Below are 27,858 nucleotides of genomic sequence, written 5' to 3' on the forward strand. Positions count from 1 at the left end.
GGCCCCAGGAGGTACTGATGAGCACAGCTCTGGTTCCCAGCCTGTGCTGAGAGCTGGGCCTGAATCACTATTGCTGGGTTCTCTGTGGTGTCTGTTTTCTCTCCTCTAATTCAGTGGCTGCCTCCTGGGGCTGGGAGCCTTGGGCCTTAGGCCTGTGATCCTGAGTTGCTTTTTCTGCCTCTCTTCCCAGACCCTGCTCTCTATTCCAGAGGTGGTGAGGGGATGCAAAGAGCTACAGGAATTGCTGGAATTCCTGAGCTAAGAAACTGAAAGCCAGAATCTGCTTCACCCCTTTTTACCTGCAATACCTCCTTACCCCAATACCAAGACCAACTGGCATAGAGCCAGCTGAGTTTAATACTATTTAAATAAAGTGTATTTAATGGATTTCTCCAAGCTTACTGAATCTTATTTTTTGGGTGAGATGGGGCAGATTAAGTCAGGGAAGAGCAGCTTGGCCCTCCTGCCCGGGCATCCTCCACAGATCCCTCTCCACCTCCTGCTGCCTCCAAAGTCAAGGCTGCCTGCCCTTCCTCCCTTCCCTTGCTTTCTTTAAAACTCTGGGCACCGGACCGCGTGTTCCCTGGCTCACTGCCTGGGGGAAACAGAATGGCTTCATTCTGTTACTTTCCCCAGCCCCCTCAGGGGTATGCCCTGGCAAATAGGGTGAGGACAGAGAAGCTCAGTTCATTACTTCCTGCCCTGAACTTGGCCACCTTGATGATGCCTCTGCCCCACCTACCCAACCTGTTGTTAATGTTTCGGTGCCTCCTCTTCACCAGACCAATCTTAATCCCCAACATCCAGCAAGTGCCCAGCACGTGTTAAAGGAATTGTGGCAGAAATGAATGCAAGGTCATTTCCAGCCTCTCGGGCCCTAGTGGCGAGGCCCCACGAAGTGGAAGGGCAGTCCCTAACAGCCGCAGATGTCTGGCGGGACACTCACTCCACCTCGCCGCCCCGCCTCCGTGGGCGTGGTCTTGCTCCGGACACCAGTCCCGGGGAGGGGCGTGGCCAGGGCGGGGCAGGCAGGCCCCGCCCCCGGAGGAGTCACGTAGCTCTGCGGCATCCGCAGCCTCATTTACCAGAGCAAGCCAGGGCTGCAGCCACATCTGTTTGCTGATCAGAACCCGAGCGGTGCTTGTGGCTGCCGCTGCTAACTGGCTGCGCACAGGTAAGGCCAGGCGAGGCGGGAGCCGCTCAGCATCTCCGCTTCGTCTCCTTGGCTCTTCTGCCATCTTCATCCTGCTCCCTGGGGCTCCTGGACCTGCCCTTTCGACTCTTTCCTGACATCTTTGCTCCTTTCCGCGCACCTGAAACCCCGTGGCTCAACCTCTCCCATTCTATCCCACCTCAACTCTCCCACCTGGACCTCAGCTTTTCCAATCCCAAATCCTCTACTTGTTGAATTTTTCCTTGGAGTCTGCCTTTCCTACCCAGAGCATTTCCTTCTCTGCCTGCTCCCTCTCCTCCTAGGCTAGGTCCTCTCTCCATTTCTCCCGCCTTCTCTACCCCCGATCTAGGTCTCTCACTGACTGTTTAGCCTGCGTCACCATTACCTCCCCTCAGTCTTCTCTCTCTCTCAGGCTCTCTACTCCTTTCAGTCTTGGTCCTCTGCCCTCCCGTCTGGGTGTCTGAGTGTGGGGAATTGAAGTGCTTGCTATTGCTATCCCTCCCTCCCCAGAGAGGGACGGAGATGACCTGGAGGTGTCACTAACCCTTGTCTCCACACTAACGCAGCTGACCTACTGGCCGTCTTTCCTACAACACTGCAGCCTCACTGGGGCCAACCTCCGGTACTGGGTGGGAGTAGGCAATAGGCATCGGCAGGCAGGTTTGGAGTACAGAGAAGAAGCTGCGGCCACTCCTACTCCCTAGCTGTTCTTCCTCCCAACCTTTTCCTCTAGCAGCTGAGAGAAGAGGGTGGCAATAAGTACTTCTGCCTCATTCGGAAGCCTTGGAAGTAAGTACGCTTTCCCTAGGGCTCCTGTGGAGGATGAGAAAAGGGAAGCTGGAAAGGCCAGGGCTTCTGCCTACTTCAACAAGGGACCAAGTTCAGTGAAAGGAGGGTTGGCATCCTCGAATGGGCAGCAGATTCATCAAAAGACCTGTGGCTTTGGGGCTGCTCACCTCCCCACCCCCACCCTGCATCTTTCCCCAGGGCTGGGAAGGGTGCCCACCAGGGACAAAAGGAGATGTGGGATCTGGAGCCCTAAGCTTGCTAGCTGTCAGAGGGATTGGTGCCACTTTGATGCCCAGGACTCACGCCAAGGACTGCTGCCCTGTTCCCAGCCCCATGTTTGATGGGGGAGGCCATTTGGTCCATCTGGCCAGGAGAGGCAGTGGAGGAGGTAGTGGATGAGGTCTGGCTTTTTTATCTTGTCTCCACTCCAGGGAGCTGTCACCATGCCTCACTCATACCCAGCCCTTTCTGCTGAGCAGAAGAAGGAGTTGTCTGACATTGCCCTCCGGATTGTAGCTCCGGGCAAAGGGATTCTGGCTGCAGATGAGTCTGTAGGTAGGTGGACATCTGTAGCCAGGTAGGGTACAGGTGGCTAGGGGACCCTGGAGATGTTTTCGCTGCCTCTCTTTGTTTGCCCCCAGGCAGCATGGCAAAGCGGCTGAGCCAAATTGGGGTGGAGAACACAGAGGAGAATCGCCGGCTGTACCGCCAGGTCCTGTTCAGTGCTGACGACCGTGTGAAAAAGTGCATTGGAGGTGTCATTTTCTTCCATGAGACTCTCTACCAGAAAGATGACAACGGTGTTCCCTTCGTCCGAACAATCCAGGATAAGGGCATCGTCGTGGGCATCAAGGTGCAGCCCCCAACCCTGCTCTGAATGGAAGCTGGGCGAGAAAATAGGCTTGTGTAGGAGGGGTAGCGAGGGGAATCCTGCCTGGATTCAACCCTCTGTGCTTTCCCTATAGGTGGACAAGGGTGTGGTGCCTCTAGCTGGGACTGACGGAGAAACCACCACTCAAGGTATAGGGTGGGTGGGCTTGAGGACCGAAGAGGTGTTAGATAGTTGATGCTGGTAAAGAAGGGCAGAGTGATGAGGTTGGCACTGTGCTTGCAGGGCTGGATGGGCTCTCAGAACGCTGTGCCCAGTACAAGAAGGATGGTGCTGACTTTGCCAAGTGGCGCTGTGTGCTGAAAATCAGTGAGCGCACGCCCTCTGCACTTGCCATTCTGGAGAATGCCAATGTGCTGGCCCGTTATGCCAGTATCTGCCAGCAGGTGTGTGTGTTGGAAGGGTGGTCAGCTAGGTGCCCTGTGTGCCTGGTGGGGAGAGAGTTACAGGGCTTTCTCTATCTCCCCTACTGCCCCTCCCAAGCATCTCTGCTCTTGCCTGCAGAATGGCATTGTGCCTATTGTGGAACCTGAAATACTGCCTGATGGAGACCACGACCTCAAACGTTGTCAGTATGTTACAGAGAAGGTAAGTTCACACAAAAACATACTGCAGGAACAGGTCGGCAGAAGCGCCTGTTCTCTGGCGCCCCCAGCTTAGATCCAGGCATACTTTCTCCTAGTACTTTTTCGCTTGATTCTGGCACAGGCTTGTGATCTGAGCCTGCATTGAGCCCTCACAGTCCGTGCCCATCTACCCCTAGATAGGGAGCATTGTGCAGTAACCAGTGGGGGCCCAGACCCTTAGTAAACCTCTTCTAATCCCCACCCAGGTCTTGGCTGCTGTGTACAAAGCCCTGAGTGACCATCATGTGTACCTGGAGGGGACCCTGCTCAAGCCCAACATGGTGACCCCTGGCCATGCCTGTCCCATCAAGTATACCCCAGAGGAGATTGCCATGGCAACTGTCACTGCCCTGCGTCGCACTGTGCCCCCAGCTGTCCCAGGTACTACCCACCTCCTTCACCTGCTCCTATCCCTAAGGCCCATCTTCAGGTTCTTCTTGTGGCCTTCAGGGATTCCCTACCTGGGAAAAATTGGGAGTGACCAGTCAGTTTGTTTCTCTCCTCGACCCTAGGAGTAACCTTCCTGTCTGGGGGCCAGAGCGAAGAGGAGGCATCACTTAACCTCAATGCCATCAACCGCTGCCCCCTTCCCCGGCCCTGGGCGCTTACCTTCTCCTATGGGCGTGCCCTGCAAGCCTCTGCACTCAATGCCTGGCGAGGGCAACAGGACAATGCTGGAGCCGCCACTGAGGAGTTCATCAAGCGGGCCGAGGTTGGGAGCTAGAGGGTGGTGGGTGGTGGACAGCACCCAGAGACTATAGCTTGGGCAAGGCTTGGCACCTGTGGGCTGGCTCAGCCTGCTTACTCTACACTCCCTTTTGCAGGTGAATGGGCTTGCAGCCCAGGGCAAGTATGAAGGCAGTGGAGAAGATGGTGGAGCAGCAGCACAGTCCCTCTACATTGCCAACCATGCCTACTGAGTATCCACTCCATCCCACAGCCCTTGGCCCCGCCATATGTGCTCACTTTTGCTTGTAGTCATGGCCAAGGCCAAATAGCTATGCAGAGCAGAGATGCCTTCATCTGGCACCGGCTTGTCTTCCTTTTCTCTCCTCCCTTCCCCTCCCTCATTGCTGCACCTGGGATCATAGGATGGGAGGATAGGGTGCTCCTCATGACTGAGGGCAGAAGAAATTGCTAGAAGTCACAGCAAGATGGCTGAGTCTCCCCCTAATTCTGCCAGATCTCACAATTTTCCCGTGATGGGGTAGCTTCTCCTTGGGTTCTCCTTCTTGCCTGCCCTCTCTCCTGGGATCAGGGGGTAGTACAGAAGCCCTGACTCATGCCTTGAGTACATACTATACAGCAAATAAATGGTAGCAAAACGTGCTACTTTGCCTGTCTGTTTTACACATCGAATTCCCACCTCCCAGTTTCTGATCTCTGCTAATTCTATCTTTGGGCACTCTGACTCTGGGGGTGGAGAGGGTGGGATGTGAGTTTTACTGGGCTTCGAGTTTATGGAGGAAGGGCACATGCAGTTACCATCCCCAGCTCAGGCTCTTGCTCTCTTGATGTCCAGGTCTGGAGTGGGGCAATGAGGAAGACTGCAAGTCTTCTAGGCACTGCCACATCAGTGGCACTAGGCTGAAGCTACAGAAGGATGGAGTGAGGCCAGACCGGCAACTCCTTAAGGCAGATTTGTGCAAGGCTCAAGGCAGGGAGGCAGCAGGACAGGATGGGATAAGAGTGGGTGGGAGTCTCTCCTATCTTCCAGTGTTGAGCCCAGCTGGCCCCTGACACATTCCGCTAGGGGGAGCCACACCAGGAAGGGCGAGGGAGCACTTGGACTCCGGCCCAAAGAGGGAAACTCCGAAGGCTCTGCGGGATGCCAGGGCTGAGCAGGGCATCTAGGAGGCTGCCAAGGGCTATGGCCCATTCTCATTTGGGGTAGAAGTGTGTACAAGGGGGGCAATTTGAGGGTCTGGGTAACGACAGCTCTGATGAGGCCTCGTGCTGAACTTTGACCACTGGTGGGGTGTGAGATAGGCTGAGAACCTGGGTCTACCTAAGCAGATAAAAAGATGAGATAAAAAGCTGTGTTAGTTCTGTGTCAGCTGGGGAGGCTACAAATGCTCCACCCTGTGTGACCTGACCTTATAATAACAAAAATAGCTTGCACAAAGCACCAACCCTGCTCTAATCACTTTATATGTATTCACGCATTTCATACAACTCTATAAAGTAGGTACTATTACTATCCTCCCTATTTTAATAGAGAAAACAGACCAAGAAAGACACAGAGGGATCCTCTCAAGATCACTCACCTAATAAGTGATGAAGCCAGGATTTGAACCGCAATGATCAGGATCCAGAGTTTTGGCTCATAAATTTTCAAGATTTTGAAGTGAAGTATCCTGAGTTTTCCAAGTTGGAAATGAATTAAAATGAATTTTAAAATAGCGAGAGAGCCAATCATGCTAAAACGTACTAGCTTGCTACCTCCATGTTTGAGGCTTGAGGAGAGGGCGCCCCAAGAGGAGCTCTACGATAAGAATGATAAAACCGTGACAGCTGACCTTTGAGGGCTTTCCGTGTGCCAGGCTCCTTACAAGAACGGCCTCATTTAAGTAAATATCTCCATTTTCACAGGAGACAATTGAGCCTCGGAGCTGCCAGCTATTATTTAACTACTGCAGAGGTTGCACTCTTAATCGCGGGGCTAGGAGTGTGTTCTATAGGAAAGCGGGGGACTTCGTTCTAGCAGTGCCGAAACCTGCACAGCCCCTCGACCGCCCCTCGGCGTCAGGGTGACCTCCTTTCAGACCTCCAGCAGAGCTCCCCGCGGAGCCTGCCCATCCCTTGCCGGCTTGCTCCCGCCTGCGGGTCTGGAGTGCCGCTCTCGATTGGCCCCGATCACCGCTGCGGTACCGCCCCCTCATTGAGGAGATTCCGATTGGGTGAGGGTCACGAAGTTCCGCCCCCGGCGGCCGGAGCAGCCGGAAGCCAGCATGGCGGCTGCCGGGGCTGCGGCTACAGACCTAGGTGCGGTGGGCTTCGGGTGGCAGCTTGCAGCTCGCGGATGCCAAGGGAGGAATGCAGGGGTGGGGATTGTGGTGTGCGAGAGGTCCCGCGGACGGGGGGCTCGGGGGATCTTTTCAGATGGGATTGCCTTCAGGCTTGGGCCGGGTCCATTCGCACCGGGATCCCAATGAACGCTGGTCCCTGGATGCGGGTGGTCGGGGCTTCACGTCGGGGAAGGGGCCGGCATCCTAGCAGGTTTCCAGCGCCTCGGTCTGTTCCCTATGCCCTCAGAGGTGGTCCGGGGCAAGCGCGCCGCCCTCTTCTTCGCTGCGGTGGCCATCCTGCTGGGACTGCCGCTCTGGTGGAAGACCACAGAGACCTACCGGGCCTCGTTGCCTTACTCCCAGATCAGTGGGTTGAATGCCCTGCAGGTGAGACTGCCGTGGGGGACGGTCGGGGGACAGCCCGCTGGCGAGGTGGACACTCAGTGATGGCCCTGATGCCCCTTCCTGCAGCTCCGCCTCATGGTGCCTGTCACTGTCGTGTTTACGCGGGAGTCAGTGCCCCTGGACGACCAGGAGAAGCTGCCCTTCACCGTTGTGCATGAAAGAGAGATTCCTCTGAAATGTGAGTTCCTGAGGGTCAGGGATGCCTTTCACGTCTGAGCTCACTCCAGAGCTGAGTTGGGTGGGAGGAGCGTGGGTGTACCATAAAGGCAGTTAAAAACTTACTACTAAAAGACCTCTCTGAATGAACAGTGTGTTTGGTAAAAAACAAAACAAAACAAAAAAAAAAAACAAAAAAAAAACCTACCTTTAAATTCACTGTCATTAAATAGCAATTTTACTCATAATGTAGACTACCTAATCGGAAGCAACTGATGCCCATCAGGGTATAGGGGAGGAGGTGGAATATAGTGGAAAGAACACAGAGTTTGAAATTAAATTGGGTTTGCATATAGGCCCTATTCAGTTTTTATTTATTTATTATTTTTTGAGAGGGAGTCTAGCTCTGTTGCCCAGGCGGGAGTTCAGTGGCGCGATCTCAGCTCACTGCAACCTTGCCTCCGGGGTTCAAGCAATTCTCCTGCCTCAGCCACCCGAGTAGCTGGGATTACAGGCATGCACCACCACGCCCAGCTAATTTTTGTATTTGACCATGTTGGCCTGGCTGGTCTCGAACTCCTGACCTCAGGTGATGCTCCTGCCTTGGCATCCCAAAGTGCTGGGATTACATGTGTTAGCCACCACACCCAAACCCTATTCAGTTTAATAATAAACACTTTACTGAGGTACTTTTTTTTTTTTTTGGGGATGGAGTATTGCTCTGTTGCCCAGGCTGGAGTGCAGTGGTGCGATCTTGGCTCACTGCAACCTCCGCCTCCTGGGTTCAAGTGATTCTCATCCCTCAGCCTCCTGAGTAGCTGGAACTATAGGCGCACTCCACCATCCCCAACCAATTTTTGTATGTTTATTTAATAGAGACTGGGTTTCACCATGGTGGCCGGGATGGTCTTGATCTCTTGATCTTGTGATCTGCCCACCTTAGCCTTCCAAAGTGCTGAGATTACAGGCCTGAGCCACCGCGTCTGGCTACTGAGGTACTTTTTTTAGTTACCGGGAATTTGGGAATGAATAAGAAATTGATAATGGTTTCAAGACATTCATAGGTAGGTGAGAAAGAAAATAAATTGCAGTAGAAGTATGCAAAAAACAGGGGTCGCACTTAATAAAGAGTATTAACCATCTGAGAGGAAAGAAAGGCAGAGAAAATTTTGAGAGATGTAGATTTTAAGTCAGATTTTTTTTTTTTTTTTTTTTTTGAGACAGAGTTTTGCTCGTTACCCAGGCTGGAGTGCAATGGCGCGATCTCGGCTCACCGCAACCTCCGCCTCCTGGGTTCAGGCAATTCTCCTGCCTCAGCCTCCTGAGTAGCTGGGATTACAGGCACGCGCCACCATGCCCAGCTAATTTTTTTATTTTTAGTAGAGACGGGGTTTCACCATGTTGACCAGGATGGTCTCGATCTCTTGACCTCGTGATCCACCCGCCTCGGCCTCCCAAAGTGCTAGGATTACAGGCTTGAGCCACCACGCCTGGCTTTAAGTCAGATTTTTAAAGGATGTGTAGGAATTCAGGTTAAATGGGAAAGGGAGAGGGAGAATTTCAGGCAGAGTGAATAGCATGAGACAGTATAAGGATAGCTAATAGTTGTTGCTCGCTGTGTGCCAAAAACTAGGTAAAGCACTTTATACATGTTGCCTGATTTGATCCTTTCTAATCATATGATCACCATTTTATAAATGAAGACACTGAGGCTTCGAGAATTTAACTTGTCCAAGATCACACAGCCAGCAAGAGATGGAACTGGGATTTAAATCCAGGCCTGATTCCAGTGTTCAGGCTTTTAACCAACAAACTGTACTCCTGTGTGAAAGTGTGGCAGGGTGGATCAGTATACTTGGGGATCTATGAGCAGTTTTGCCTTAATGGAATGTGTAGTGAAAGACTGGGAATGACTGGAGATGTCGGCGGAATCTAGACCATGAGGCACCTGTGTGCTGTTTACATTTTAGTTCTTTAGCCTTGGTGAAAACATTCTTTTTTGACACAGGGTCTCTCTTTGTTGCTCAGGCTGGACTGTGGTGGCATGACCAGGGCCGACTGCAACCTTGACCTATTGGGCTCAAGCAATCCTCCCACCTCAGCCCACCCTCCCCATGTACTGTGAGACCACAGCCACATACTGTCACACCCGGCTAATTTGTTTTGGTATTTTAAAACATTTTTATTTTTATATACATATTTTATTTTATTTTTGAGACGGAGTTTCACTCTTGTTGCCCAAGCTGGAGTGCAATGGCGCGATCTCAGCTCACTGCAACCTCCGCCTCCTGGGTTCAAACAATTCTCCTGCCTCAGCCTCCCGAGTAGCTGGGACTACAGGCACGTGCCATCATGCCCAGCTAATTTTAGTATTTTTAGTAGAGACAGGTTTCACCATGTTGACCAGGATGGTCTCAATCTCTTGACCTTGTGATTCACCCGCCTCGGCCTCCTACAGTGTTCGAATCACAGGCATGAGCCACCATGCCCGGCCCTGTTTTGGTATTTTTAGTAGAGACAGTGTTTCACCATGTTACCCAGGCTGGTCTTGAGTTCCTGGGCTCAAGTGATCAGCCTCCCAAAGTGCTGGGATTACAAGTGTGAACCACCGAACCCGGCTGGTTGAAAGATTTTTTTTTTTTTTTTTTTTTTGAGACGGAGTTTTGCTCTTGTTACCCAGGCTGGAGTGCAATGGCGCGATCTCGGCTCACCGCAACCTCCGCCTCCTGGGTTCAGGCGATTCTACTGCCTCAGCCTCCTGAGTAGCTGGGATTACAGGCACGCGCCACCATGCCCAGCTAATTTTTTGTATTTTAGTAGAGACGGGGTTTCACCATGTTGACCTGGATGGTCTCGATCTCTTGACCTCGTGATCCATCCGCCTCGGCCTCCCAAAGTGCTGGGATTACAGGCTTGAGCCACCGCGCCCGGCTGAAAGATTTTTTAAAAAGTAATCATAGGCCGGGCGCGGTGGCTCAAGCCTATAATCCCAGCACTTTGGGAGGCCGAGGCGGGTGGATCACGAGGTCGAGAGATCGAGACCATCCTGGTCAACATGGTGAAACCCCGTCTCTACTAAAAATACTAAAAATTAGCTGGGCATGGTGGCGCGTGCCTGTAATCCCAGCTACTCAGGAGGCTGATGTAGGAGAATCGCCTGAACCCAGGAGGTGGAGGTTGCGGTGAGCCGAGATCGCGCCATTGCACTCCAGCCTGGGTAACAAGAGCGAAACTCCGTCTCAAAAAAAAAAAAAAAAAAAAAAAAAGTAATCATAGCCGGGCGCGGTGGCTCAAGCCTGTAATCCCAGCACTTTGGGAGGCCGAGGCGGGTGGCTCACGAGGTCGAGAGATCGAGACCATCCTGGTCAACATGGTGAAACCCCGTCTCTACTAAAAATACAAAAAATTAGCTGGGCATGGTGGCGCGTGCCTGTAATCCCAGCTACTCAGGAGGCTGAAGCAGGAGAATTGCCTGAATCTAGGAGGCAGAGGTTGTGGTGAGCCGAGATCGCGCCATTGCACTCCAGCCTGGGTAACAAGAGCGAAACTCCATCTCAAAAAAAAAAAAAAAAAAAAAGTAGTCATATTTTGCTAGGCGCTGTGGCTCATACCTGTAATCCCAGCTCTTAGGGAGGCAGAGGTGGAGGACAGCTTGAGCCCAGGAGTTCAAGACCTGCCTGGGCAATATAGCAAGGCCCCGTTCTCCACAAAAAGGAGAAAAGCGAAACAACAGAGAAAAAAAAGTGTCAAAGTAATCATATTTTGTATGGTTCAGCCTCAGCCTCTGTGCACAAACAGACTTCTTTTCTTTTTTTTTTTTTTTTTTTTGAGATCAAGTTTTGCTCTTGTTGCCCAACTGGAGTGCAACAGCGGAATGTCAGCTTGCTACAAACTCTGCCTCCTGGTTCAAGTGATTCTCTTGCCTCAGCCTCCAGAGTAGCTGGGATTACAGGCGACTGCCACCACCCCCAGCTAATTTTTTGTATTTTTAGTAGAGATGGGGTTTTGTCATGTTGGCCACGCAGCTCTTGAACTCCTGACCTCATGTGATCCACTCGCCTTGGCCTCCCAAAGTGCTGGGATTATAGGTGTGAGCTATTGTGACAAAGAAAACACATTCTTGTTTTCTTTTTCTTTTTTTTCTTTTTGAGATGGAGTCTCTCTCTGTTGCCCAGGCTGGAGTGCAGTGGCGTGATCCTGGCTCAGTGCAACCTCCACCTCCCGAGTTCAAGTGATTCTCCTGCCTCAGCCTCCTGAGTAGCTGGGACTACAGGTACACACCACCATGCCTCGCTAATTTTTTGTATTTTTAGTAGAGACAGGGTTTCACGGTGTTAGCCAGCATGGTCTGGAACTTCTGACCTTGTGATCTGCCTGCCTTGGCCTCCCAAAGTGCTAGGATTACAGGTGTGAGCCACCGCGCCCAGCCAAACTTCTTGTTTTCTAAATAAAAGTTGGACTATTCCTCACAAATTAGTTTGAAATTTGATTGTTTTCAGTTTATCATGGATTTCTTCATATTTGATGACACAGTGTTCGGTAATATGGGTATACTGTAAAGAGAGTATAGGCAACACATATAAAGAGTGACCAGGAGTATGGAATTGGGGATCAGGGAGCTGGATTCAAGCCTCATTCTGCTACTTATTTGTGTAAATTTGAGTAAGGTTGTTAACTTATCTAAACCTTGGTTTCCTCATCTGTTAGTCAGAAGTAGTAATAGGGTTGTTCATTTAATCAAGTATTTACTGAATACCTATGTCAGATACAGTTCTAGTTGCTAGAGATATAGCAGTGAACAAAACATACAAGAATAAGACAGACAATAAAAAAGACAAATAAAGCAGGACATGGTGGCTCATGCCTGTAATCCCAGCACTTTGGGAGGCTGAGGCGGGCAGATCACTTGAGATCGGGAGTTTGAGACCAGCCTGGCTAACATGGTGAAACCCCATCTTAACTAAAAATACAAAAATTAGCCGGACATGATAGCAGGTGCCTGTAATCCCAGCTACTTGGGAGACCGAGGCAGGAGAATCCCATGAACCTGTGAGGCAGAAGTTACAGTGAGCCAAGATCGCACCACTGCACTCCAGCCTGGGCAACAGAGACTCTGTCTCAATTTAAAAAAAAAAAAAGTAAGTCAAATGTATGTTAGATGGTGATATAAGAAAAATAGAGGACTGGGCGTGGTGGCTCACGCCTGTAAGCTTAACACTTTGGGAGCTGAGATGGGCGGATCACGAGGTCAAGAGATTGAGACCATCCTGGCCAACATGGTGAAACCCCATCTTTACTAAAAATACAAAAAATTATACGAGTGTGGTGGCGTGCACCTGTAGTCCCAGCCACTTGGGAGGCTGAGGCAGGAGAATTGCTTGAACATGGGAGGTGGAGGTTGCAGTGAGCCAAGATTGCATCACTACATTCCAACCTGGTGACAGAGGGAGACTCTGACTCAAAAAAAAGAAAAAAGAAAAAAAGGAAAATAGAGCAGGACAGGAGAGGGGATTTTCTTGAGGAATGGGTGGGGATTGCAGTTTTAGATAGGGTGGACAAGGAGGGCCTCATTGAAAAGTGGACATTCGAGTAAAGCCCTAAAAGATGAGGGAACAGACTATGTACATATCTGGGGGAAGAGCATCATGGCAGAGGGAAGAACAAGTCTAAGGCCCTGAGTTAAGAGCAGGTTTTGTGCCTTTCCGGAGCAGTGAGAATCTCCTTGTGGCTTCACTGGGGTGAATGAGGAAGAGAGAAAAAGGAAATGAAATAAAACCAGAGCAGTAGAAGGGGGCTTAATCACTTAGGGCCTGGTAGGTCATTGTGAGAATTTGCATTCTGGACTTCTATTCGAGATGAGAAGGGAAGCCATTGAAGAGTTTTGTTTCTTTTTTAAACATGACTACCATTATCACACCTAACCAAGTTAGCAGTGATCCCTTACCTAATTCTCAGTCTGTATTTAGATCTCTCCAGCTATGTCTAAGATATCCTTTCACAGATGGTTTATTCCATCAGGATCAATAAATTGCATTTGTCTTTTTGTCACTTTTATTTTATGTGAGTTCCCCCCACTCTTCCCCCATACATCTCTTTCACACCATTGATTTGTTGGAGAAACCAGGTCATTTGTTTTATATAACATCTCACATTTGGGATTTGGCAAGTAGCTTCCTCACAGTTTCATTTAACTCATTCCGCTAACATCCGTATTTCTTATAAACTGGTAGATCTAGTGGTTTGATTAAAGCCAGGTTCAATTTTTTTGGATGAGAATGCATTGTAGCTGGTGCAGTGTATTTCCTATTGTGTTACATCATGAAGCATTAACGGCTGTTTATTCCACTTTGAGTGATGCAAAGATTATGCAGTGAGTTCAGGTATTGTCAGCATTATCTCTATATTTTAGAGTTCCCCATCAACCTTTCACACTGATATTTTTAGCATCTGTTTGATCATGGAATCCATTTTGTTAGCAGTCACAAGATAGTGCTTTTTTTTTTTTTTTTTGAGATGGAGTTTCGCTCTTGTTACCCAGGCTGGAGTGCAATGGCACGATCTCGGCTCACCGCAACCTCCGCCTCCTGGGTTCAGGCAATTCTCCTGCCTCAGCCTCCTGAGTAGCTGGGATTACAGGCATGTGCCACCATGCCCAGCTAATTTTTTGTATTTTTAGTAGAGACAGGGTTTCACCATGTTGACCAGGATGGTCTTGATCTCTTGACCTCGTGATCCACCCACCTCGGCCTCCCAAAGTTCAGGGATTATAGGCTTGAGCCACTGCGCCTGGTGATAGTGCTTTTTTTTAAATTTTTTTTTTTTTTTTTTTTTTTTTTTTAGAGACAAGGTCTTACTCTGTCATCCAGACTGCAGTGCAGTGACTCAATCATAGCTCACTGCAGCCTTGAACCCCTAGGCTCAATCAAATCCTCCCACCTCAGCCTTCCAAGTAGCTAGGACTACTGGCATGTATCACTATGCCTGGCTAATTAAAAAAAAAAAAAAAAATTAGGCTGGGCACAGTGGCTCATGCCTATAATCCCAGAACTTTGGGAGGCCAAGGTGGTGGATCACTTGAGGTCAGGAGTTTGCGACCAGTCTGGGCAATGTGGTGAAACCCCATCTCCACTAAAGATATAAAAATTTGCTGGGTATGCTGGTGTGTGCCTGTTGTCCCAGCTACTCTAGAGTCCAAGGCAGGAGAATTCCTTGAACCTGGTAGATAGGGGTTGCATTGAGCCGAGACTACGCCACTGCATTCCAGCCTGGGAGAGCGAGACTCTGTATCCAAAAAAAAAAAAAAAAAAAAAAAAAAATGTAGGCAGGGCATGGTGGCTCACACCTATAATCCCAGCACTTTGGGAGGCTGAGGTGGGTAGATCACTTGAGGTCAGGAGTTCAAGACCAGGCTGGTCAACTTGGCAAAATCCTGTCTGTACTAAAAATACAAAAATTAGCTGGGTGTCATAGTGCATGCCTGTAATCCCAGCTACTTGGGAGGCTGAGAGAGGAGAATCGCTGGTACCTGGGAGGTAGAGGTTGTAGTGAGCTGGGATGGCACTGCTGCACTCTAGTCTAGGTGACAGAGCCAGACTCCTCAAAAAAAAAAAAAAAGAAAAAGAAAAAAAAGAAAGAAAAAGAAAAAGTAGAGAAGGGGTCTTTTTTTTTTTTTTTTTTTTTTTTGAGATAGGGTCTGACATTCAGGCTGAAGTACAGTGGCCCCATCATAGCTCACTGTAACCTTGAACTCCTGGGTTCAAGTGATCCTCTCACCTCAGGCTCCCAAGTAGCTGGGATGGTTTATTACAGGGACTACAGGAATGTGCCACTGTGCCCAGCGAATTTTTTTTTTTTTTTTTTTTTTGAGACAAGAGTCTCACTCTATCACCCAGGTTGGAGTTCAGTGGCTCAATCTCGGCTCACTGCAACCTCTGCCTCCTGGGTTCAAGCAATTCTCATGCCTCAGCCTCCTGACATAGCTGGGATTACAGGTGTGCACCGTTATGCCAGGCTAATTTTTGTAATTTTAGTAGAGACGAGGTTTCCCCATGTTGGCCAGACTGGTCCCAAACTTCTGGCCTCAAGCAATTCACCAGCCTTGGTCTCCCAAAGTGCTGGGATTACAGGCATGAGCCACTGCACCTGCCCCCAGCTAATTTTTACATTTTTTGTAGAGACGGGGTCTCACTGTGTTCCCCAAGCTGGTCTCAAAGTCCTGGGCTTAAGCAGTCTTCCCACCTTGGTCCCTAAAGTGCTGGAATTACAGGCATGAGCCACCACGCCTGGCCAAATTAGTGATTTTTACAATTCTATCATTTCTTCTTCCTGGAAGAAATATATGATCTGGAATTCTTTTATAAGGAAAAGAGGAACTTTTTTTTCTTTTTTTTTTGAGATGGAGTTTTGCTCTTTTTGCCCAGGCTGGAGTGCAATGGCGTGATCTCAGCTCACTGCAACCTCTGCCTCCCAGGTTCAAGTGATCCTCCTGCCTCAGCCCCTCCGAGTAGCTGGGATTACAGGCACGTGACACCAGACCTGGCTAATTTTTATATTTTTAGTAGAGATGGAGTTTCTCCATGTTTGTTAGACTGGTCTTGAACTCCCGACCTCAGGTGATCCACCCACCTCGGCCTCCCAAAGTGTTGGGATTATAGGCGTGAGCCACCGCACCCAGCCAGTTTTTGTATTTTTAATAGAGACAGGGTTTTACCATATTGGCCAGGCTGGTCTCAAACTCCTGACCTTGTGATCTTCCCGCCTTGGCCTCCCAAAGTGCTGGATTTACAGTCAGCCACTGTGCCCGGCCTATTTTTTATTTTTTTGAGACAAGGTCTGGCTCTACTACCCTGACTGAAGTGCAGTGGCACGATCTTGTGTCACTGCAACTTCCACCTCGCAGGCTCAAGTCATCTTCCCGCCTCAACCTCGCAAGTATGGGACTACAGGTGTGCACCACCATACCTGGCTAATTTTTTTTTTTTTTAGACGGAGTTTCACTCTTGTTGCCCAGGCTGGAGTGCAATGGTGTGATCTTGGCTCACCGCAACCTCTGCTTTCTAGGTTCAAGGGATTCTCCTGCCTTAGCCTCCCGAGTAGCTGGGCTTATAGGCATCTGCCACCATACCGGGCTAATTTTTTGTATTTTTAGCAGAGATAGGGTTTCATCATGTTGGCCAGGCTGGTCTCAAACTCCTGACCTCAGGTGATCCACCTGCCTCAGACTCCCAAAGTGCTGGGAGTACAGAGGTGAGCCACTGTGCCAGCCCATACCTGGTTAATTTTTGCGTTTTTTGTAGAGATGGGGTTTCATCATGTTGCCCAGGCTGATCTCCAACTCCTGGGGTCAAGGGATCCACCCTTCTCAGCCTCCTAAAGTGCTGGGTTTACAAGCATGAGCCACTGTGCCTGGCCTGTGTGTTTTGTTTTTTATCAGGAACGTTCACTGAATTTAATTATTTTGGGGCAGTGATTGGAAGGACCATATGGTTTTTTGCCTATTAATGTAGTGACTATTGAAATAGATTTCACATTGAGAAGACACTTTAAGCAGAAGGACCAGTGTATGCAGAGGTGAAGGCAAGAGCTGGGGCAGATGGGAGAAACGGGTATCATGTGTTTGTTATCATCTATCCAGAAATCATTAGAGTTGGCTGCAGCTGCTTGGACTTTTTCGGCAAACAACCATCTCGTGTCCCAGATGCTGGATGGTGTTAGGGCTGGGAAGGTGGGCAGAAGCCTGATGCTTGCCTTTTTCATCGTGCTACTTCCTTTCCCTCATAGACAAAATGAAAATCAAATGCCGTTTCCAGAAGGCCTATCGGAGGGCATTGGACTATGAGGAGGAGGCCCTGTCATCAGGTAGCGTGCAAGGTATGGGAAGGGATGAGCACCACACCATTTTAATGTGAAGCCCTTTTTCCTTCTGATCTGTAAGTGCTTAGTTCCCATACTTTGTCTTACCTCCAAAACCTCTCTGGGAATGCTGGGAATGAGGTACTGTGGGATTCAGCCCGGACCACTGAGGGCCACAGAGATTGATTGGCTTACCCAAGCCTGACCACTGTGGCAGCTGAATGTGAGTGAAGGGGTGGGTGAGGCACTCTGTGGGGAGTCGGGGGAGATGGGATGGTGTTTTGCTCTTGGTGTACCACCTGTTCTTGTCTCCAGAGGCAGAAGCCATGTTAGATGAGCCTCAGGAACAAGCGGAGGGCTCCCTGACTGTGTATGTGATCTCTGAACACTCCTCACTTCTTCCCCAGGTAGGGTAACAAAGAGGCCGTGGCTTTGCCTTATCCCTTCAGCTTGTGACCTCCTGGGTCACCTCCTTCTTGCACCGTTGCTACCCATTTTTTCCATTTGCTATAGAAAACTTCAAATATTTTAAATAAAGAATGCTGGCTGGGTCTGGTAGCTCACACTGTAATCTCAGCACTTTGGGAGGTTGAGATGGGCAATTTGCTTCAGCTCAGAAGATCAAGACCAGCCTGGGCAACATGGCAAAACCTTGTCTCTACAAAAAATAAAAAAAATTAGCTGGATGTGGTAGTCCCAGTGACTTTTGGAGGCTGAGGCCGGGGGATCGCTTAAGCCCGGGAGGTGGAGATTGCAGAGACTAGTATTATGTCACTGTACTCCCTGTCTCTACTAAAAATAGAAGAATCGGCTGGGTGCGGTGTTGCATACCTGTAATCCCAGCACTTTGGAAGGCTGAGGTGGGCGGATCACCTGAGGTCAGGAGTTTGAGACCAGCCTGGCCAACATGGCAAAACCCTGTCTCTACTAAAAATACAAAAATTAGCCAGGCGTGATGGTGGGCACCTGTAGTCCCAGCCACTTGGGAGGCTGAGGCAGGAGAATCGCTTGAACCCAGGAGCTGGAGGTTGCAGTGAGGTGAGATAGTGCCACTGCACTCCAACCTGGGTGACAGAGTGAGACTCCGTTTCGGAAAAAAAATGTATAATCAAACATTTAATTTTTATAAAAAGACTAGAAATTTTAATGAACATCCCCATACCCACCCCAGCTTACAAACTACAGTACAGTAGCACAGTGTGGATCTCCGTGGATATACTCCACTCCCTTTTAGCCCAAGGCGACCATATTTTGTGTATATAATTTTTGCTTTTCCTTAGAGTTTGATCACATATGTTGTATCTCTATAAACAATGTATTTAATTTTACATTTCTGAATTTATATAAATGGTGGAATATAGCACATGTTCCTCTACAACTTTTATTTTGTTCAACATTTATAGTTGAGAGAATCATCCATAATTATGTAGTTGAATGTATGTATCATTGTGTAAACATAAACATAATTTACTCATTCTGTTGCTAATGGACATTTGGATTATTTCTAGGTTTTATTGCTAGAGATAATGCTATTGTGAATACTTGTTTCTTTGCCATGTGCCGTTTTTATGTCAGACTCTCCAGCTGGCTGTTTATTCTGTGTTTCTTGCTCAGCATGCCATCTCTTAGTTTCCATTTCACCATTTTACCAGCCCCTGAAGCGTTGGATGCTGCCTGGACCCATGTCTACTGGGAAAGAGAAGGGAACAGAAACAAATGAAAACTCCCAATATATACTCACAGCTCAGAAATGCTGAGTTCATAGCTCACTGAATCTCGAGAGAAGTGCAGTGGCAGAAGGCCAGATTCTCAACTGTAAGAACCAGGGTGCTTTTCGGCTTTCTTTTCTGAGCCATGGGCATTCTGTCCCTTATTCACCCCCACAGGACATGATGAGCTACATTGGACCCAAGAGGACAGCAGTGGTGCGGGGAATAATGCACCGTGAGGCCTTTAACATCATTGGGCGCCGCATAGTCCAGGTGGCCCAGGCCATGTCTTTGACTGAGGATGTGCTTGCTGCTGCTCTGGCTGACCACCTTCCAGAGGACAAGTGGAGCGCTGAGAAGAGGCGGCCTCTCAAGTCCAGCTTGGGTAGGGCATCAGGCTTTGCCACAGGAAGACAGAGGAAATTAATTACGTTGGGCAGGAGGAAAATCTGCAGGGAACTTCTTTCTCCTTTTCTTCTCTAGCCTCAATTTTTTCTTACTTATTTTATTTATTTATTTATTTATTTATTTATTCATTCATTCATTCATTTATTTGAGACGGAGTTTCGCTCTTGTTACCCAGGCTGGAGTGCAATGGCGCGATGTCGGCTCACCGCAACCTCCACCTCCTGGGTTCAGGCAATTCTCCTGCCTCAGCCTCCTGAGTAGCTGAGATTACAGGCATATGCCACCATGCCCAGCTAATTTTTTGTATTTTTAGTAGAGACGGGATTTCACCATGTTGACCAGGATGGTCTTGATCTCTTGACCTCGTGATCCACCTGCCTCGGCCTCCCAAAGTGCTGGGATTACAGGCGTGAGCCACCGCACCCGGCCTATTTTCTTTTTTTGAGACAGAGTCTTGCTCTGTCACCCAGACTGGAGTGCAGTGGTGTGATCTCTGCTTACCACAACCTCTGCTTCCCAAGTTCAAGTGATTTTCACTCCTCAGCTTCCTGAGTAGATAGAGAATTACAGGTGCATGCCACCATGCCTGGCTAATTTTTGTATTTGTGTTTTATTTTATTTTGAGACGGAGCCTCTTCATTTTTATTTTTATTTATTTATTTATTTTAAAGATGGGGTTTCACCATATTGGTCAGGCTAGTCTTGAACTCCCGACCTCAGGTGATCTGCCTGCCTTGGCCTCCAAAGTGTTTGGATTACAGGCGTGAGCCACCACACCCGGCCGAGACGGAGCCTCTTTCTGTCATCCAGGCTGGAGTGCAGTGACACCATCTCAGCTCACTGCAACCTCCGCATCCCAGGTTCAAGTGAGTCCCTTGCCTCAGCCTCCTGAGTAGTTGGGATTACAGGTGTCCACCACCATGCGTAGCTAATTTTTGTATTTTTAGTAGAGATGGGGTTTCACCATGTTGACCAGGCTGGTCTTGAACCCCTGACTTCAAGTGATTTGCCTGCCACAGCCTCCCAAAGTGCTGGGATTACAGTGTGAGCTACCATGCCCAGCCAATAATTGTATTTTTAGTAGAGATGGGTTTTCTCCATGATGGCCAGGCTGGCCTTGAACTCCTGGCCTCAAGTGATCTGCCCGCTTCAGTCTCCCAAAGTGCTGGGATTACAGGTGTGAGCCACAACACCCAGCCGCTTTTTCTTGTCAGTGTTCCTCATCGCAGTTTTGTCCTCCTTTTGGTTCCATGATGGAAACCAACCCCATCCAGAAGAGAAACAAGTTCAGCTCAGCTGGGAGTACAGGATGCCCTTCCTCTTTGATCCACAGGAGCCTCTGACTTTCCTGGCTCCTGTTTCTGCAGGCTATGAGATCACCTTCAGTTTACTGAACCCAGACCCCAAGTCCCATGACGTCCACTGGGACATCGAGGGAGCTGTCCGGCGCTATGTGCAACCTTTCCTGAATGCCCTCAGTGCTGCCGGCAACTTCTCTGTGGACTCTCAGGTGAGACCAGGAGCAAGTTGAAGAGTCCTTTTCAACTTCCCTACATATTTACAAGTGTAGTCTGTTCTTCCATCTCTTAGAGCTTGCTGATTTGCTAGGAATTTGCTGTGTGTATATGTATGTGAGTGTCATAAAGGCGGGTAGTGGGGGTGTATGTGTGCCCTTGTCTGTGTCCATCCATCCATTGAGGGCAGATTCTGGTGTCTTTCCCTCCGTAGCATCCAGTTGAGGGAGTTTGTCAGTGCTTGTTAACAAACCACCTTCCTATGGCTCCCTCTAGACCCGTACTCCCCAGTCGTACTTAGATGTTACTGCCATGAGCCATTCTTAAGGCATTTAGTTTTCAGAAAAAAGCTTCCTGAAATTTGTTATTGTAGTAACAATAAAGATGTGAAGGAATGGGCGCCGTGGCTCCCGCCTGTAATCTAGCACTTTGGGAGGCCAAGGCGGGCAGATCACGAGGTCGGGAGATCAAGACCAGCCTGGCCAACATGGTGAAACCCCATCTCTACTAAAAATACAAAAATTAGCTGGGCGTAGTGGCACATGCCTGTAGTCCCAGCTATTCGGGAGGCTGAGGAAGAAGAATCTCTTGAACTGGGGAGGCGGAGGTTGCAGTGAGCCGAGATTGCACCACTGCACTTCAGCCTGGTAGCAGAGTGAGACTCCATCTCAAAACAAAAACAAAAACAAAAACAAACAAACAAAAAATGCTGAGCGTGGTGGCTCATGCTTTAAGTAAATAAGTAAATAAATAAATAAATCCAGTTCTTTGGGAGGCCGAGGTGAGTGGATCACGGGGTCAGGAGATCAAGACCATCTTGGCCAACATGGTGAAACCCCGTCTCTACTAAAAATATAAAAAAATTAGCTGGGCATGGTGGCACATGCCTGTAGTCCCAGCTACTCGGGAGGCTGGGGCAGGAGAATTGCTTGCACCCAGGAGGCAGAGATTGCAGTGAGCTGAGATTGTGCCACTGTACTGCAGCCTGGGCGACAATGCGAGACTCTGTCTCAAAAAAAAAAAAAAAAAAAAGATGTGATTCTATGTCACATTATGTCCTTGTAGGGAAAACACATGGGAGAATTTGTCAGGTCTTGGTAGTGGGAGTAATTGCTTCTGAATAACTGGCTTGATTTGATCTTGTAGACACTGAATTATGCTGTTCTGTTTCCCTCTTTCTGTAGACTCTTAGGAAACCTGGTAAAATATGTGGCGTTCAAAGCATATATTTAGTGTATTCACTTTACCCTTGGCTTTGCTATTTTCTTCTGCACCCATTTTCTTTCAACCCTGATTTTGTCTCTTTTATGCTGTCTTGTCCTGATTGTATCTTTTTAAGGCACCTCAAATCTTTTTTGGGAGAAAGTGGAGTATAAATCTCGACAAAGTAACCACTCCCTCTTTGCTCTCCAGATTCTTTACTATGCAATGTTGGGAGTGAACCCCCGCTTTGACTCAGCTTCCTCCAGCTACTATTTGGACATGCACAACCTCCCCCATGTCATCAACCCAGTGGAGTCCCGGCTGGGTGAGCACCTAAGTATGAGGGTGATTCTTTTCTGCCAGGCTAGAGAGGGACCCTGACGGCTTAGCCGGGTGAGGGGTGGGGGTTGGAGGTGGATTGTATATAGTGATGGTTCCCAGGTTCGGTTGGTCTGAGGAGACGGGGAGATGGAAGCTCCTTTTTTTCTTTTATGAGACAAGGTCTTACTTTGTCACCCAGTCTGGGGTGGAGTGGCACAGTCAGAGCTCACTGCAGGCTCCAACTCCTGGACTCATTCGTCCTCCCACCTCAGCTTCTCGAGTAGCTAGAAGTACAGGAATGTGCCACTACACTTGGCTAATTCTCAAAAAGTTTTGTAGAGACAGGATCTCACTGTGTTGCCCATGCTGGTCTTAAACTCCCGGCCTCAAGTGATCTTTCCGCCCCAGCCTTCTAAAATGCTGGGATTACAGGCGTGAGCCACCATGCCTGAGCCCTAGGTTCCTTTTTCATGATGCTCTGTTGATATCTCCATCTTCACACTATCATATCCAAAAGCATTTTTTTTTTGAGACGGAGTTTCGCTCTTGTTACCCAGGCTAGAGTGCAATGGCGCGATCTCCGCTCACCGCAACCTCTGCCTCCTGGGTTCAAGCAATTCTCCTGCCTCAGCCTCCTGAGTAGCTGGGAATACAGGCACGCGCCACCATGCCCAGCTAATTTTTTGTATTTTTAGTAGAGACGGGGTTTCACCATGTTGACCAGGATGGTCTCGATCTCTTGACCACGTGATCCACCCGCCTCGGCCTCCCGAAGTGCTGGGATTACAGGCTTGAGCCACCGCGCCCGGCCTAGTATTATAGTTTTTCATTTTTGGGGTGGAAACTAGGAAGAGGAGGTGTGACTAAGAATTGGAACACAAGCAAACCAAAGTGAGTACGTCTAATTGTGGAATCTCAGACACCACAGGCAAGCTAGTGTGGCCTGAGGACTGTGGGGGTGGCATGTGAGGTCTTAGAAAATTCCTCCATTCATTTATTTATTCAGCAAACATTGGCTGAGGGCCTACCTTATGACAGTGCTGAGTACAGAAAAGAAGGGCAGTTTAGGCAAAGGGAACTGTGAGCTTAGATGCAGAAGAGTGAGAAAGCATAGGCATTTAGGAAGCTCAGAGTAGTTTAGTGTGGCTGAAATGTGAGTGATGACCAAAGATGAAGCTGGTAAGGCAGGCAGGAGCCAGATCATAAAGGACCATGTTAAGGAGTTTGAACTTTATTTTTTTATTTTTTATTTTTTATTTTTTTGAGACGGAGTTTCGCTCTTGTTACCCAGGCTGGAGTGCAATGGCGCGATCTCGGCTCACCGCAATCTCCGCCTCCTGGGTTCAGGCAATTCTCCTGCCTCAGCCTCCTGAGTAGCTGGGATTATAGGCACGCACCACCATGCCCAGCTAATTTTTTGTATTTTTAGTAGAGACGGGGTTTCACCATGTTGACCAGGTTGGTCTCGATCTCTCAACCTCATGATCCACCCGTCTCGGCCTCCCAAAGTGCTGGGATTACAGGCTTGAGCCACCGCGCCCGGCCTAGGAGTTTGAACTTTAACCTGTTATGGTGGCTAGCCATTGAAGGATGTTAAGCAGGGAACTGACATCAAGTCAGATTTCTGGTTTGCATAAAACTGTCTGTAGTAACATGGGTACATTGTGGCAGTGGCCAAGAAAGCTGCCTTAGATGCTCAAGGGGCCTTCGAGTCGGGAGATTCCGGGGTGTTTTGGAGCTAAGGACTATGTTTCCATCTGTGTAGCACATCTCGGAGAACATTCTGAAGCCCTTTACTATAGAAAGCCAGGACAGGAGGATATTCTAGTGATTGTTAGTTGGGGAATCAGTCCCAGAGTGAGTGACCAGCAAGTTAGAGGCTGAGCTGGGACTGGGTCCAGGTCCAGCATGTTTTGATGTTCTGCCTTCCCTGTCTTTATACCCCAGGATCCAGTGCTGCCTCCCTGTACCCTGTGCTCAACTTTCTACTCTACGTTCCTGAGCTTGCCCACTCCCCACTGTACATTCAGGACAAAGATGGTGCTCCAGTGGCCACCAATGCCTTTCACAGTCCCCGCTGGGGTGGCATTATGGTAATAGTCACACTATGCAGACCCCAGAACCCATGCTTCTGGGACAGGCAGGTGTTCCCTGAAACTGTGTTCCTTCTGTTTTCCTTCTGGTGTCCTCCATGGCCCAGCCTGGGGTAGGAGCAGGCAGGGAGGTGAGGGTGCCACATGCTCATGCCTCTTTTCTGCAGACCCCACTCTTGTTTCCACTAGTGCGTTCTATACTATGACCCTTTGCCCTTACCTAGGATCATTCTGTGTCCATCTTAGATCTTTGCCTTATTTGTGGGAGTCTTGCCAGGCTGAGAGCCCTTGCCTTCCTTGTTAGATTGGGAGTTTCTCATGGGGGAGAATTCTACAGTGGGATAAAAAAATATGTTCTACAGAACTTTCAAGGGGGTCATTGGGATAATTTATTTAATGCTCCCTGTAACAGGTACTAAAAAAATATTAGCCATACCATAAGGTTTATAGCTTCTAAAGAGCAAAGAATATGTGTTCCTTTTCTCTCCAGAGTGCCTAGGGCAGAGCGGTACATGGCCTGGTATGATGTTGTGGCATCCCCCTTTCAGGTATATAATGTCGACTCCAAAGCCTATAATGCCTCAGCGCTGCCGGTGAGAGTCGAGGTGGACATGGTGCGAGTGATGGAGGTGTTTCTGGCTCAGCTGCGGTGAGGTCCTGGATGGTCCACTTGGGGACATAGTCTCCTTGACTGCAGAGGGGAGTTGCAAAGTGGAATCAAATCTTCAGGGATATCTTGGCTGTGCCCAGAGCCCCAGGGAAACCAAGAAGGGTTTCTAAGGATTCCATCCTCCTTTTTCTAAGAAGGACTAGTAGGTGACAAAACCAGTTCTAAGAAAAATAGACTCATGAATGTCAGGTCCATGGGGCAGGATTAGGGCTGCTTAAGGCAATAGCTGTTAATTCTTGTGCTGCCTGACGGATTGAGAATGGCTGCCTGAGGCTCTGTGTTGAGGATTCTAAGGCGATATCTGGGCTCATTAGGAAAGAGTATTCTTCTGATTGACTAGCGGTGTCTGTCACAGATGCAGGCTTAGAGAAGCACAGCACAGTGCCTTGGCAAAGGCAGTCCTGGATCATCCCTTAATGCTAAGTCCCATTGGCCCCGTTTGTTCAAAGAGAGGGTAGAGCAGGTGAAAGGATTAAACTAAGTTGGTGTTATCAGAAGTATTTTAGCCATGGAACTCTTTTTAAAAAACAAGATCTTGGAAGTGCAATATTGAAACAGGTAAAAGCAGAAACACCAGCTGGAACAGTAGGGTTTGTGGCTGACTTGCTTGGTGTTGCCACTTATGCCCCAAAACCCTGAAGCACTTCCAGTTAACCCCTGTGGTTCTGGGTAAGATTGAAAATCACTGGCTTAGGACAGGTATTTGAGAAATCTTAGCCATCCTCTCCCACCTTGTGATCTCAGCGACCTTGATCTTACTCCGCTGTTTCTACAGGTTGCTCTTTGGGATTGCTCAGCCCCAGGTGCCTCCAAAATGCCTGCTTTCAGGGCCTAAGAGTGAAGGGCTAATGACCTGGGAGCTAGACCGGCTGCTCTGGGCTCGGTCAGTGGAGAACCTGGCCACAGCCACCACCACCCTCACCTCCCTGGCACAGCTTCTGGGCAAGATCAGCAACATTGTCATCAAGGACGATGTGGCGTCTGAGGTAAGCAGGCAGGGGATGGATTCTGCAGCTTAGGACTGGAGTAGTCAGAGAGGGCCAGAGTGTGGTGAGATTAGAGAATCTGTGAGGTCCATGGTATGGGTGGGCTTGCCATCTTCCCAGGCTTCCTCTAGACGGCAGCACCAGCTCCCCTGCAGAAGTGTAGATGAGAGTGTGAGGTTTCAAGCTGACCCTAGGAAAATAAACCATATACCTTTAGACAGACTTCCATAGATCCCAGATGAACTTTTTTTTTTTTTTTTTTTTTTTTGAGATAGAGTTTCGCTCTTGTTACCCAGGCTGGAGTGCAATGGCGCGATCTTGGCTCACCGCAACCTCTGCCTCCTGGGTTCAAGCAATTCTCCTGCCTCAGCCTCCTGAGTAGCTGGGATTACAGGCACGCGCCGCCATGCCCAGCTAATTTTTTGTATTTTTAGTAGAGACGGGGTTTCACCATGTTGACGAGGATGGTCTCGATCTCTCGACCTCGTGATCCACCCGCCTCGGCCTCCCAAAGTGCTGGGATTACAGGCTTGAGCCACTGCACCCGGCCCCCAGATGAACTTTAAGTGCCTTCCTCGATAGATGGAAGGCACGGTAAGGCCCAGGACCCTTCCCACTAATGCCTAGGACTTGCTGGTATACCCTCTTGTTCCTTCTCCTTCCTAGGTGTACAGGGCTGTAGCTGCAATCCAGAAGTCAGCAGAAGAGTTGGCCTCTGGGCACCTGGCATCTGCCTTTGTCGCCAGCCAGGAAGCTGTGACATCCTCTGAGCGTGCCTTTTTTGACCCATCACTCCTCCACCTCCTTTATTTCCCTGATGACCAGAAGTTTGCCATCTACATCCCACTCTTCCTGCCTATGGCTGTGCCCATCCTCCTCTCCCTGGTCAAGATCTTCCTGGAGACCCGCAAGTCCTGGAAAAAGCCTGAGAAGACAGACTGAGCAGGGCGGCACCTCCATAGGAAGCCTTCCTGTCTGGCCGAGACGGGCGGTGTTAGATGAGAGGCACATACATGGGGCCTGCTGTCTCCAGTCTCCACTGTTGGCTCTCCATCAACCAAAGTACGACACTCCAAGATGGGTTCATCTTTCTTTCCTTTCCCATTCCCCTGGCTCAGTCCTGTTCCACTAAGAGGGGCCTAAAAAGGTACATCATCCAGGTCTCTTTATCTTGTGTGATCTTTAAGGCTGCTGCCTGTATCCCTCTGGGGCAAGGACTGTTTGTTCTTTTGCCCCATTTCTCAACATAGCACACTGGTGCACTTGAGAGGAGGGAGCATTATGGGAAAGCCCCTCCCCTCCACACTTCTCCCTAACTCCTGTGGGAGAGCCCTAGCCTCTGCTGTTATCAAGGGGCCAGGCATTGGTCACCTCTGGGAACTTCTCCCTCACTCCCCTCCCTCCTGGCTGGCTTTGTCTGTCGGGTACAGTCTGATGGGAGTCCAGGAGGTAGCAGCTCAGATGTGGTGCTCTGTGTGTGTGGTAGAGGTCCCAGCAAGTTCTAGATTTGGAATCAAACAGTTGTGAATTCAAATTCTTATTTCTGCACTTACTGTCTGGAGTACTTTGGACAAGCTGTTGAATCTCTCTGAGCCTCAGAGTTTCATTCACTCAGATGGCACTGATGATACGTCCCTTACAAGGCGGTTGTGAGGATTAAATGTGATCAGCATGTAAAGTGTCTGGCGTATATTAGGCTCTTAATAAACACTGGCTGAATATGAATTGGAATGATATGAAGTCTGAGCTTTACTCTTTCTGCATTCACACATAAGTAACGGTTTCCTGGTGTCTGTCCTCCTGTGCCCACAGGTCCACCTTGCTTCCACGTGGCCATGTGCCCTTCCTAGCTGGATTGCCCAAGGCTGTTAGTGCTTTTTATCTGAGATACTAACTCATTCATCAGATTCAAAAAGAAAAAAAAAAAAAATCTTGAGCACCAGCTGCAGGGAGCCGTCTGCTAGGTGCTGGGGTCCTCCAGAGAACAAAGTAGGCAGGATCAGTGCTTTCACAGAGCTGAGCTTTCAGGGGAAGAGTCAGCGGACAAATAAAAAT

General features: G+C 49.2%; 3 protein-coding genes across 7 annotated transcripts in view; all 3 read left to right on the forward strand.

Annotated features, from left to right (window-relative positions):
* SPAG5 (sperm associated antigen 5) overlaps nucleotides 1-984 on the forward strand; it is a 31,443-nt gene extending 30,459 nt beyond the window's left edge. The window contains exon 25 of the mRNA XM_003931424.3: nucleotides 191-984. Coding sequence (XP_003931473.2) covers nucleotides 191-262 — 72 coding nt within the window. The 3' untranslated portion in view covers nucleotides 263-984. The remainder of the gene's footprint in view (nucleotides 1-190) is intronic.
* A 100-nt stretch (nucleotides 985-1,084) lies between these two features.
* Nucleotides 1,085-4,807, forward strand: ALDOC (aldolase, fructose-bisphosphate C). 3 transcript variants are annotated; one of them, XM_010342045.3, is made up of 10 exons: nucleotides 1,138-1,174; nucleotides 1,911-1,963; nucleotides 2,395-2,518; nucleotides 2,605-2,816; nucleotides 2,929-2,983; nucleotides 3,078-3,238; nucleotides 3,357-3,440; nucleotides 3,685-3,859; nucleotides 3,991-4,190; nucleotides 4,303-4,807. In XM_010342045.3, the coding sequence occupies exons 3-10, from the start codon at nucleotides 2,407-2,409 to the stop codon at nucleotides 4,396-4,398; spliced, it is 1,095 nt and encodes a 364-aa protein (XP_010340347.1). In that variant the 5' UTR covers nucleotides 1,138-1,174; nucleotides 1,911-1,963; nucleotides 2,395-2,406; the 3' UTR covers nucleotides 4,399-4,807. The 3 variants fall into 3 exon arrangements, with proteins under 3 accessions (XP_010340345.1, XP_010340347.1, XP_010340346.1); XM_010342044.3 differs by having other exon boundaries at nucleotides 1,141-1,174; nucleotides 1,908-1,963; XM_010342043.3 differs by lacking the exon at nucleotides 1,911-1,963 and having other exon boundaries at nucleotides 1,085-1,174.
* Nucleotides 4,808-6,402: 1,595 nt separating this feature from the next.
* On the forward strand, nucleotides 6,403-27,534 carry PIGS (phosphatidylinositol glycan anchor biosynthesis class S). Of its 3 annotated transcripts, none has more exons than XM_003931420.4 (12): nucleotides 6,403-6,463; nucleotides 6,734-6,873; nucleotides 6,958-7,069; nucleotides 16,828-16,917; nucleotides 17,215-17,306; nucleotides 18,786-18,993; nucleotides 20,384-20,526; nucleotides 21,944-22,058; nucleotides 24,002-24,147; nucleotides 24,696-24,796; nucleotides 25,593-25,803; nucleotides 26,470-27,534. In XM_003931420.4, exons 1-12 carry the CDS (start codon nucleotides 6,430-6,432, stop codon nucleotides 26,743-26,745), a joined length of 1,668 nt encoding a protein of 555 aa, XP_003931469.1. In that variant the 5' UTR covers nucleotides 6,403-6,429; the 3' UTR covers nucleotides 26,746-27,534. The 3 variants fall into 3 exon arrangements, with proteins under 3 accessions (XP_003931469.1, XP_010340344.1, XP_074244569.1); XM_010342042.2 differs by having other exon boundaries at nucleotides 6,405-6,463; nucleotides 21,944-22,070; nucleotides 26,470-27,110; XM_074388468.1 differs by having other exon boundaries at nucleotides 6,405-6,463; nucleotides 16,828-16,905; nucleotides 21,944-22,070; nucleotides 26,470-27,110.
* The last annotated feature ends 324 nt before the right edge of the window (nucleotides 27,535-27,858 follow it).

This window comes from Saimiri boliviensis, chromosome 17 (assembly GCF_048565385.1).
Source record: "Saimiri boliviensis isolate mSaiBol1 chromosome 17, mSaiBol1.pri, whole genome shotgun sequence".
NCBI classification, from domain to species: domain Eukaryota; kingdom Metazoa; phylum Chordata; class Mammalia; order Primates; family Cebidae; genus Saimiri; species Saimiri boliviensis.